Below are 12,381 nucleotides of genomic sequence, written 5' to 3'. Positions count from 1 at the left end.
AGAGACGCGACGTGATTTATTTCAGCTTTAATGTGCCTGTTTTTGATCAATATAAGCACACAAGCGGCGGCAGCTCGCTCTCTTTTGTTTCGCTATCAATACACAGAGCACGTTGTTTTATAGCCGAAGAGACGGCAGGAAATTTTCCATAAATCTTTGCGCATCAAAACAAGACCGAGAGGAGAATGACGTCTCGAGAGCAGCATCTTCCAGCAGCACAACAATGAGACGAGTTGAAAAACTCTTTCCTGGAAATAACACCTGTCCGGCCAAGCGTGCGCCGAATAGCAAGAAGTTTCGCAGTGCAATTTGCTGTGTTCGATTACAAATTGATGTAAAAGACGTTATTTCATTTTTTTCTTCTTTTAATTCTAAATTGAAAGAGAGGTTTCAATTCTTTTTGAGAACCGTGTCAGCTGCTGATTAAAATGGCAGATATTGAAGAGTGTGATGCAAAAAGTCTGCTGCCGGCGGAGGGAAAATATCTAAAGAAAGAAACTCACCGTGTCTCTCTTGTAAAACGTCCATTCATGTTAATGGAAATGAAAGTGAAAAGAATGGAGACACTGCAACCTTTGATCTTTCTGAGTCTCCGGCTGTGGGACAAATATTTTGAGCTCTCGCGGTCAGAGACTTTTCTAATGCAGATTGGAGTGCCCGTATTTAGAACGGGTGCATCAATATGAAAGGGTAATTGGCTCGCTTTGTGCAAATTCTTGTAGAACGAAGTGCACCGTTCAGACTGTCAAGAACGTTCATAAAAAATATTAAAAAATTCCTGTTTTCATTTTTGTTGATGTAATTATTCTAGAAGGAAATGCAAATCTTTAATTAATTTTGTAAAATAAATTAAAGTGGATGTGTCAGACTGGAATCTGATAAAAGAACTGGTGAAATGGACACATTGATTATTAATTCACTCTAATAATTTTATAGAAAATTAAATTAAGATATAACTTGAAGAATAATGGTGCCTAAATTCAATGTGCGTTCAAAATGAAACTTAATTATCTCAAATGAATTTAAAAAATTATCATCTCACTGCCAATGCCAAATAAACAAAGTGAAATTTTTGTGCTGATTTGAACAAAAAATATTTTCCTTTTTGCCTAAACCCTTTCTTCAACTTAAACTAATAAAATTAAAATTAAATTAAATTTCTTATTTTCTTTAAATTTTTTTCCAGATAATGATAAAAATCTTAATAAAAAAAATCAGGGTGCCCTACCTGTGGTGAAGAGGACGATGGCTTTGAGGCAGCTGTACTCGGCCGAGTCGACGTGCAGTGCCTTGAGTTTCTCGACTTGCTCCTGGAAGATGCGGATGTGGTCCATGAAGGCGACCACCCTGTCGGCGGCCATCGGCGACGCGTGCAGACCGGCCGCCGCCAGCAGGGGCGCCACGTGCAGGGGCATGGAGCACTGGGACGCGTTCAGAACAAACAGTTCGCTCCACACAAGCCTCAAAAGGGCCACCTGGTCGGTCACCTGCAGGTCAGGGAAAAAGGGGATGTTCCTGGCCCACTCGACCGCCGAGAAGAGCAGCCGCGCCGCCAGTTCGCAAATATTGTCGATGCCCATGATATTGTTGGGCTGCATGCACTGGCCGTAGCGCGACGTCGGGTACGGCTCGGCGCGCAGCAGCAACGAGATGTAGCTCGAGAGGTACGAGTGTCCGTTCATAGGGTCGCCGTTCGTGATGGCCAGTTGGCTTGGAAACCCTGACGGCTGCGACGGCGGCACCCTGCCCCGTTGAACAGCTACAACACAAAACAAAATAACAATCAACGTCAAATTTTTTATTATTTTTTATTCTATAATAAAAAGTCCGTTATTAAAAATTAAAAATTTTCCTCATAATATTCAATAAAAATTAATTAATTTTGTTACATTTTCATATTTTACAAATTTTTATTTTATAAAATAAAATAAATGCGTCAGTTAATAATTTGTGAATTAACTTTATGCGTTGGTTTGGATAATAATTTCAACAGTAATGTTTTGAAACCTAGATATATATGAAATTATTTTAGCTGTAGACAAGCTGCTTACAATAAATTATTTGAACAGTATATTAAATTTAAAATTATTAACTTCAAAATGTAATTATCTAGTAACGAGTGTTAAGACATTACTATTATAAGATTAATTTATTACGTTCATTACTAAAGAATAGGATCAAAATGAGTTTAGAGGTTAATAGAAAAATGTTTAAATCCAGAAACTCCTAATGCCTTAATAATAAGTTTTAGATTTTGTGTGGATGCATGTTTTTGTAATGATAATTTTTTTATAAGAAGTTTAACTGCTTAATTAAATTAAGCCAAGAAAAAACTGATTTCTTTAAAAACGAATATTAGTACTAGAATTTCAAATTATTATTAAAAAATATAATTAGATTGAAGAAATTGGCCCTCAAGAAGATGATCAGGGAATCAAAGAAAACAAACGGGCTTGGTCCTCGTTAAAAAAATTCTAATTTTTTTTTTATTAAAAAAGCAATTTTTTCAAATTTCATGTGCATTTTTCAAAGATAAATATTTAGTTTTAACATTTTCTGTTGCTAATGTGGTATTTGAAACTATGAATTGAGCACTAAACTCATTTCTGTTTGTAAGTTAATAGCGGTTGTTGACACCCGCGACCTTAACATGTGGTGAACCCTATCTAACTAAAGTATATTCCGCGACAAAGCTTGGCAAACGGACACAAAGGAAATATATTCTCATACAGCATTTTCCGCAGTTTTTCCGTCACCAAAGCGGCCGCGGTCAACGAACCGCCGCGCAGAACCGAAATAAACTTTTTCGGAACGAAAATAGATTTGGAAATGGGTGATGCACATCCCGGCGTGCACGGCAGCTCTCGTTGCAAAAAGCCGCGCTCTAGCTCGGAGTCACTGACCCTCGCTGTGCGTGATAAAAGCAAGCGCAGCCAGCCTCCGAATCACAATTGTGCCCCAGCTGGAAATTTGATGGCACCGCTGGACTGTTTGATCTGATTCGAAAGTTAAACAAAAATAGACACGCTAAGCACGTGTGAGGTGTATTTTTTATACTGATAATTGACAACACACTTTGGTGATGGTGTAAATTGTAAATCTAAAAATAGCTCGGCAACAATTTTTGTTGTTTTGGTTGTACTATTTTTTCAAAATATTTAAAAGACAGGAAGCTGATTTTAGATTCATGCTATTTTGTGTTCTGGCTAGTTCATAAAACCTTATATGATGGTCAAATAAATTTGCTTTTTAGGTAGAGACTAGATAGGAATAACTTCAATTGAAACATTTAAAACGTACAAAGTTGAGGAAATTTTGAAACGTCCCGATTTATTTTTACATTATTATTTTTTAACAAATTTTGTCAGTTTCAAAACTAATTAATATTCTTCCAAGCTGCAAAAATCAATTTTCCTCTCATCACTTTTGAAGAAAGTTTGAAAGTCACTTAAGGCTGCACGATATTTTGAAACCCTCTACTTGCCAATACTCTGTCTGTTTCCATTGTGTCAAAAAGGAACATTTGCTTCGCGGAAACTTTCTGCAATTTTTCATCTGGAATGAGCGCCGACGCGAGAGATAAGATTCGCGAGTCATGTTTTTTCGGCCGGCATCATTTTTTACGCCAGCCTCGTTGTTTCGCCTGCTGTGAGACGCAGCTTGTTATGACAAATTGGCGCCGGCGAACCACCAGCCAGCACCCAGCCATAGTCATTTGGGTCATTCCGCGAGCTGATAATCGCTCCTAATGCGGCAGCGCCAGAATTCGTTTCGACCCAGTCACGCCGCTACATGCATGGATCTTCCCAATAAGCCACGGTTGCACTCGTTTCTGTTACAATAATTCCACAACGCCCTCGCGCTACGTTAGGTTTGCTGTCGAAAAGCGGCTCGTGGTGTGAATTTCCACACGTTTAATGATCCTCTAGAGCTCACACATAACTGATGTTGTTGTCGACAGGCGTTCCCACACTAGGGAGCAAATTTTGGATAAAACGTGCAATTTCCTCTAAAAATAGAACTAGGCTTTTGAGCAACTGTTTTATTTTAATTGCGGGTTCTCAAAATTAGAAAAGCTCTATCTATTTAATTGCGCACAGCATTTAAATTAAATGAGTGAGAAAAAAATTTATATTTTTTAAATTAAATAATATTATTATTTCGACAGATTTTTTAGTTAAAAAAATATATAGCCAATTTTGAATTTCCCCCCATCCAGTGAAATGAAAAAATTAAAAATTAATTATTTTCTCTTAATTTTAACTAATACCTTATACTTTTGATTATCTGGCAAACGCAAACAGTTTAATTCTGAAACTTTATGTATTTTCACAATGACATTATTTCACTTCAACTATTTCATTTAAAGCTTATAATTATATTGTCTTTCATTGATGAAAAATAATAAAATAATTTTTGTACACAAATTTTCTTAGCTCTTAATTGTAAGGTGATCTCTTTTTTAAGAAGGTCAAGTACATCCTAACCCATTTCCATGAGCATTAATTTGCAATAAATTCCGTCGTCCGACAGACACCTCATCCTCAGACTCAACAATTAATTTTCTGCTTTCTAATTCAACATTAATTTGCAATAAAACCGCTCCTCTCGTTACTATATACGCGGCCAGTACAGCACGGAGAAATTCCAAAGTGTAAAATCAACGCTTCATGGGCGAGTCTTTAGCTATCTTTCGTATACAGTGCTCTCATGTGAGAAAGAATAAATCTTGGAGAGATGCAGCACAGCAACGGGGCAATTGATATATAATTCTTCCGCCAGCCAGCACTCGAGCGAGAGAAGAATTATAGAGTTGGAATGTGGCTCGCTATTATTATTTTCATTCCCGCGCGCACGGGTGAAATATGAAAGTTGCCGTGTTGGTAAACAATCCTGCGCGGAGGAGCTCCATAAGCTGATGTCACTTTGAGTAGCACCGTTAAGTTCGTCTTGTGCCCAAGAGATAAGTAATATTAATGAGCCGATTTGTGCTTTAACCGTTTTTTATAAAAACATTAGTGCTGCATCTATTTAATTTTGTGCAATTGGGTGAGCGACCGCAGATGTCAAAGAGTGAAAGGAATTTTCGGTGAAAGGTCGCCGGTTCAAATAGTATTGCTTTTGGCGGTGGTTTTGGTTCGAGGAAAAAAATTTAGCGGCGGTCCATTATGTTTGGAGACCGTGAGTGAGCTTTTAAAATTTATTAATAATATGCGCAGGAACGTTCTCATGTGTGAAATATGACTGCGGCGAATCGACTTTTATTCTTTCGTTTCTCATGTTGAGTTTGGGAGCAACCTTAAGGGTTATGGCTGAAAAGAAATATACGATCTCGTTCGCAGACATTGGTGGTTATGCTACAGATACAAGGAATTCGCAATTTCAAATCGTGCCCTCATTTTTTCCGTAAGCATAATGAAAAATTTCCTAATTTACCTAATGGTGTTAGCCTAACAAAACTTCGAGCAAGAAATATGAAAGAAATATTTTACTGAAAAAAAAAAACACTGACCTTATCAATGGTTTGAGGATTAATATTTAGACTAATCATTTTAGTGTAAAGCTTCCTGAAGCTTCCAATTTTAACAAAAATCTGTAATAAAATTGCTTTCAATCTCATTTTATTGGTCTAAAATTAATTATTACACTTTTAGTCGCTTTTCTTCACAATTTTATTAAATTTAGGCCGATATTTTAAATGAGTCAATTGTTTATAACTGAGTTTAACATTTTTTTTAATTTTAAAATTAAATTTGCATGGTTTGTTCTACATTAGTGATTTAGAGGAATTTTAAAAAATATATTTGAAGAGTAGATTTTACAAGTTATTGGTTATTTCCTATATGGTTTTCTACTTGCAAAGCATGGCTAAACATGAAAAGGTCTTTCCTTAAAAATTTAAAAAAATAATTCTTGCACTCTTGTCTGTCTGAAAAGAGGCCTAAATCTTTACTGTGCCAAACCAAAAAGTCAAGTTCCGTTTGACCGATCTTTCTCATTCTTTTCACATGTAAGCTCGACGGTGTGCGCGCCCGAAAAGGAATAACGAACGACGAAAAGGAGAGAGATCTGTTTCGGCGCGGAGAGAAAGAAAAGGCATCTCACATCATTAAGTGGAGTCATGTTTGTGGCGGGCCGCGAGAATGTGGCGTGACGTAATACGATCAAAAGAGAATAAAAAAGGTAGAAAATTCCGTGGCCAGCATCGCACCGGCGCAGAGATGGATCCGCGGGGGGTCACCGCGCGCGTCTCTCTCTCTCTTTCCTTCGCCAGATGGATGTGGAGGTTCTGGCGCAGCATCTTTCACTCGCGGTCCATTGTTGCAAGTGTCCGTCCGTAGCGGTACTGCGCACTATGATGTATGCGCCCAGCGGGACACCGTGATCCTCATTAATAGCCCAGCGAGCGCGTTCTCCAAAGCAGCACCAAAGCGCCAAATTTCTCAGAGGAGAATTTATCTTTTTGGCCATTTCCAGCCACTCGACCGGGACAAAATAATCGAAAAGAAGCTATGCCATATATCCACGTCCAGTTATTAGCCGGGGTGACGCTGCACTTTGCACACTCCGCTGCCAATCAATTTGACACCGAGCACGGCCAAAAACAATGACTCGGAAAAGAGGCTGTCATTAGTTTTCGGATTTTGTCAGAGTGTGACGCGCCAATCCGGCAGTATGCGGTGTTTGTTTTTTTGAGCAGTCGTGCACACCAGATTTTCTGTCAAAGTGAGATTTGAGAGAATTGGGAATGCGAAGGAAAAACGGACCATTAGAGGAAAAAAAAAATTAATAAATAAGTTGGTCACAGCTGGAAATTTGGTTTTTAAATTGTAGTTGGTGTTATTAATTACAACCAAAAGATTTTAATAAAATATAATTAAATAAAGAACTAAATGCTTAATTTTTATTTTATGCATTTATTAAAAAATTTATAGCATGTTTTTAAAATAAAACATGATTTGATTCAGTATTAGCCTATTTAAATAAATTAACTACAATTTATATAACTATGGACTTATCAATATTATATTAGGCAAAATGAAATTTTAATCTTAAGAATAAGGACAGTACATATTTGATTTAACATTAAACCCCAGATTAATTAAGATTGTGCATTTTTAATTTGCTGGCATCAATATTAAGCCCAATTTGGTTCTGCCATTAATTAATAAGCCGTGTATGGATGCACACGTGGATAAAAGTCATGTCGTTCTACTTACTTATACAGCAACATAATTGAAAAAGCAAATATAACACACGCTGCCGAGGCTGATTGATTAATAACGCGGTCCGGCGCAGGAGTTAATTAAATCAGAAACAAGATCCACCTCGCCGCCGCGGCGCGAGCGGGGCATACACACTAGCAAACTGAACACAGAAATTAATCTGATAAATAGGCAGGCACCTACTTGGAAAACGCGGCAGCGGCGCGCATTTCTGCTGTTGACCCCATCGTCCAGCAGCATGAGATGCTGATATGAAACACACCAGAGCACAAAACGCGAGATCAGCCAGTGGACCATTTCATCAAATATCACGAGAGAGAGAGAGAGAAAAAAAAATAACACGAGACCCAAATTTAATTATAATAAAATGCTTGCAATTGAGAGCAGAGAGGGATCGGTGGCCGCCGCTAATGTTATTGGAAATTTTCCCAATGTTAATAACAGGCTCTTGAGAGAGCCCTCAACCCTCTAATTCTGAAAATCTTGTAGTCTGATAGATGGTTTTATAATGCCTTGCCCTCTGATTAGGCAGAGCCTTTTTTCCTCTCAAAAAAACGCCCCCGCCATGTAATAATATTCCAGGTGGATTTATTTTTATGAACGTGCCGTATTTATTATAGCAGTGAGAGTAGCCCGAGTTGAGTGAGTGAGACTCGTGTTCCTTTATTTTTTATAAAAGCAGAGCTGGCTGAGAGAGGAGAGCTACAACGTATTGCTGCACCGACTGGGTTAAAATATAGCCGCGTGTTCCCACGCTGGCCAAATATTATTAAAAAGCAGCGCCTGCGGCCCGACTTGTTGCTTTCCAAATGGGAAATAATGTACAAGAAAAAAAAAACAATCCGCTCTGGGCCAGCACGTGAGTTTTATTTCGCGTCTCGATTCTCTTTCATTCATTCCTCTGGGGATCGATTGCGGAGAAACTGGGTCAGAAATTTTTTTCCCACAAAAATGTGATTTTCGTTTTGTTTTAAAAGCAACTTCCCCCGGCGACTCAGTTGGTGAATCGGCGCATTTTTAACGCGGCGAGATGTGTAGCGGTGATATCAACGGTGGAGCCGGCGTTTAATTTTCCAAGTTGTTGCCCACCATGAATGACCATAGCAGAGCAAACGTATGACCCCTGCACCGGAAGTCAAGCAAGAGCTGCGTCTGCGTCATTGTTGCGTGCGACCCACCGAGTTTTTGATTCGGCCGGTATAATTTTTATTTTATTTACAGTGCACGGTGCGTACTCGCGTAATGTACCTTTTCATTCACCTCTGAAGGTGCTTGTTGGAGAAAATTATTTTCGCGTGTGATAAGAACAAGTCGTGTTCTTTCATTAAGAAAATTCTCTGCTCTTTAGCAGATTTTTATCGCGCAGTGTGTGTGTGTATGACTTTTGCACTAATTGTTATAATTGACGATTCGCGTTCGCGGATGTCTGATTTTATCAATTAAATAAATTAATTGTTCTACTTGCCTTTCGTCGGTGTATGTAATTATTTTGAACTCTTCGCCCATTCCTTTTTTATGCCGCGGATAATTGCTGTGGCAGTAAAAATAAAATGCAATTTCAGAGGAAAAAATCAACAAGTGCGCCGCAGTTTGAATATTATTGGCGTCCAATAAATTTTATGAGTCGATCAAGGCTGAGGAAAAGGAAGATTCTCCCAACCCGCATATTACATATTTGCACAAAGTTATATGACCTCTTAACGATGCTTGACGAGAGCTGGATTCCACGGAAGATTGGTTCGCAACGTTATATAATTTTTTTTTTAAGATTACAGGCGATTAACTTTAAAATCTCATATTTTTAATAATTTAAAACAAAATCCAATTTCATGGATTGAAACTTTTTTCTGAGAAAATTCGCAGACGTCCAACAGCACCTCGTGTCTTTGCTGGATTAAATTTTCTTTTTCTCGTCCGGCGCACGAAAAAGCTCTTGGTGATGTCGTGAGTTGCAGTCCGAAAGGCGTTTCCTCAAACCGAGAGATGCTGCTGGAAGATGATGTTGAGGCCGCCGATGTAGGCAGAGATATTATTATTTCGCCGATGCTTTGTTATATAAAACAGCATGCGAGCTAGAGGAGATCTCCTTTTGGTCGTGACTCGTCTTCCCTGCTTTCCTCGTTCTGATCGCGCGCGTCCACATTTATCATAACGAGAAACAAAAACAGAAATTTAATGTGTATAGAATTTCTACGCGGTGCATATCCTCCTTCTTCTCTGCCAACCTAATTTTCTGTGCTGTTTTCGCAATCGATTCATTCCCACGCCGCGAGTTTTTATTTAAGAATCATTTTATAGTTTTTTTTTTATTGACGGGGATTTATATATTTTCTGAAGGCTGTCGATCCTTGCTTAAAACATCTTTTGAACGCGACAGGCCGAAAAGTGATTATTCCTGGCCAATAATATATCCATCACTTTTAAAATAATTGACGGTTCATTTCACTAAAAAAGTCAGCAATTAACTGCGAAAAAAATAAAGTTAAAAAAGTACAGGTATTTTTTTAATTTTAATGGTAATTTTCTTACGTCCGAAAAAGTTTTAAATCTTGGCAATATAATTAACAGACACATGCTGGAGTTAAAAATTTAACGCCGTTTCCGCTGCCGAGAGATAAAAAGAGGTTAATTAAGGTGATCATTGTTGTGTATGAGAGAGAAAAATTATATAAAACGCGCGATAATAATAAAAGTTGAAAAAAAAGAGTGTGGTGCTCATGCACCGTAAAAAACGCACTCGTAAACAACCCGTAGCTACACGCTTCTCTCGGAGAGGTGCCTTTTATCGTCGGCAAAAAATCGAGACACAATGTATAACGAGCGGCGGGTCAAATTATTTTCGCTGCAGACGAGGCCCAGACTGCTGTCGCGCAAATTAATTAATAAGAAGAGCGCGCACTTGCAGCTCTCACGTCGCGCGAATACGTCGTATAATTAAAGGCGTAATATGCTAATTTAATGAGCTTTACAGGCGAGATGGGCTCACCTGATTTCCAGCAGCACCTTATTAAATTTAAAAAATCCGGACGGAGTGAGAGAGGCAGATTGTGCCCTTTCACAGAAACTCCGTCACGGGTAACACTTTTAATTGAGAGAGCGGTCAATTTACAGCAATTGCATTTAAATAAATCAAAGGTCATAGGTGCAACTGTTAAAAAATGAATGAATGAATAAATAATAATGCAAAAGAATTTTACCCATGTTTATGTTATGTAAATTAAAGCAAAAATATGATTCTTTTAAAACATTTTTTTAACACCATAATTCTTTTAAGGAAAATTTAGGGCCGATTATTATCAACAATCCAGCGCTTCATGATTATTTCTTTTTTTATTTTTATTATTATTGTCTGCCTCAAATCCAGAGACAGATATTAAAGTTAAATGTTTAAAATTTGGCATTTATGTTAAAATTACTTTTTTTAAATACAATTTTTTTCTACAGCCGATTTTCAGCACAATCTATGCCGACAGAATGAAAATAATTACACCTTCTGCAAGGAATTCGCAAAGAATGTGAATAAAATTTGCTCCTCAGGTGGCTCCCCTGACCAGATTTATGGATGGCTCAACCAAACGTCTGACAGGTGCCTGGGAATGTTATCAGCTGTTGCTGTTATTCAGCGATTGATGGGCTGCACGAGAGGGACAAGGAATTGGATGTCAACGGAAAGCAGTTCTCTCTGAAATAACACGCATCCTTTTTTACTTTGCTCGGCGTGTGTTTTCGTGTAGTGTCTGCGAGACTGACTTGTGCGCGTCACGAGAGCAGGAAGATACACGGCGACGTCAAAAAGTGTTGGTTTTTATTAATGCTGAACGATGACGAGATGGACCTTTTTCCTTTCCTCTCCGCGTCTATTTATTCATAATGGAATATATTGTCTAAATTAACGAAAGGAGGACGAGCGCCTGATTTGACAGCTCAATCCTTGCTCGGCTCCGGCGGGTATATTAATTTTCAAAATGTTTTGTTTGAGTTGCTTTCGGACGATGTTTTTTCTCACACAAAACTCTGATGGGAATGTTAAATCTCAAAATGGAAATGTCATCGGCAATCAAAATATTACCTCATACATTCCATACGATTATAGTTTAATAGAATTTAAATTGCAAAATAAAATTTTAACCTTTTTTTCAGATTCAAAATCGAAATTTTTTCTTACCTTCTCTCCTCATGCCCATTTTGAGACAGGTTTTCAGTCTGCAGTACTGGCACTGATTGCGGTGGTGCTGATCAATCGGGCAATTTCGGTTCCCTCGACACGAGTAGGTCAGGTTCCGCCGCACGCTCCTCTTGAAAAAACTCTTGCATCCTGTCAAAACAGAGAATGAATATTTTAAAAATTGCCCTGCCATTTTGGATTAAAAATACGAAAGCAGAGGTACGTTTGTGGGAAAACGAACGGAAATGTAACAGGATCCGAGCAGAACAGGAATAGTTTTTGATTTTAAATTCTGACGTGCTCAGGGACGCGCATTGGCGAGTTTTTAGAAAAAATGGTTGAATTCAAAACTGAGAGTGATGATAACGCTATAGTTGAAGCACAGGGAAAAAGGACATTTTTATGACAAAAATAAGTTCCCGTGCGTTGACGTTGAAATTTAATATAACAGCTTTTAAAACTGGTATTATATCATTTAAATTAATAGAATTCCTATATCATTTTAAAACAATTGAAATTAAAATTTTCAAAAGTTAAAAATTTGCTAATTTATGTAGCAAACCTGAAATAAATAATAAAAAGATGTTTTTTTTATTGCTGGGGCAATTTTTTTTTTATTAAATTAAATTAAGTTCAAAATCACTTAGAAACGTGCTTCCCCGCATCATTTTTGCGAATGTAACAGCAGAATCAATCTGTTTATAAATAGACAACTCGTTCTATATATCCTGTTCGTTTGTACAATTGTGTAAAATGCAAATTCCCCAGCATAGAATAAACGGCACTGCAGCCTCGCATGACGAGCAAACAAATCCGAAGCCACTGAAGCATCCAATGGAAATTTCGATCACGCAAAACGCGAGTGCTCTCCACGTCCATTGAGCGTGGTAATGACGCGATAATTATTACTTCATTAGCCATGAGAGAATTAACGTCAAGAGTTAATTTTGGTCGCGTTTTTCATCATTATTACTTTTCAGCAGCGAGCGT

General features: G+C 37.9%; 1 protein-coding gene across 2 annotated transcripts in view; it reads right to left on the bottom strand.

Moving 5' to 3' along the window:
* LOC132203251 (steroid receptor seven-up, isoforms B/C) overlaps nt 1-12,381 on the bottom strand; it is a 50,585-nt gene that overhangs the window by 30,225 nt on the left and 7,979 nt on the right. The window contains exons 2-4 of one of the 2 annotated variants that reach the window (XM_059630888.1): nt 11,392-11,541; nt 7,410-7,472; nt 1,229-1,759 (exon numbers count right to left, since the gene is read on the bottom strand). In XM_059630888.1, coding sequence (XP_059486871.1) covers nt 1,229-1,759; nt 7,410-7,472; nt 11,392-11,541 — 744 coding nt within the window. The remainder of the gene's footprint in view (nt 1-1,228; nt 1,760-7,409; nt 7,473-11,391; nt 11,542-12,381) is intronic. The other variant, XM_059630889.1, reaches the window with a different exon arrangement.

This window comes from Neocloeon triangulifer, unplaced genomic scaffold (assembly GCF_031216515.1).
Source record: "Neocloeon triangulifer isolate White Clay Creek 2 clone unplaced genomic scaffold, ASM3121651v1 ptg000017l, whole genome shotgun sequence".
Classification (NCBI taxonomy): domain Eukaryota; kingdom Metazoa; phylum Arthropoda; class Insecta; order Ephemeroptera; family Baetidae; genus Neocloeon; species Neocloeon triangulifer.
Note: the sequence above shows the minus strand (reverse complement) of the source record. Positions and strands in the feature narration are given on the sequence as shown.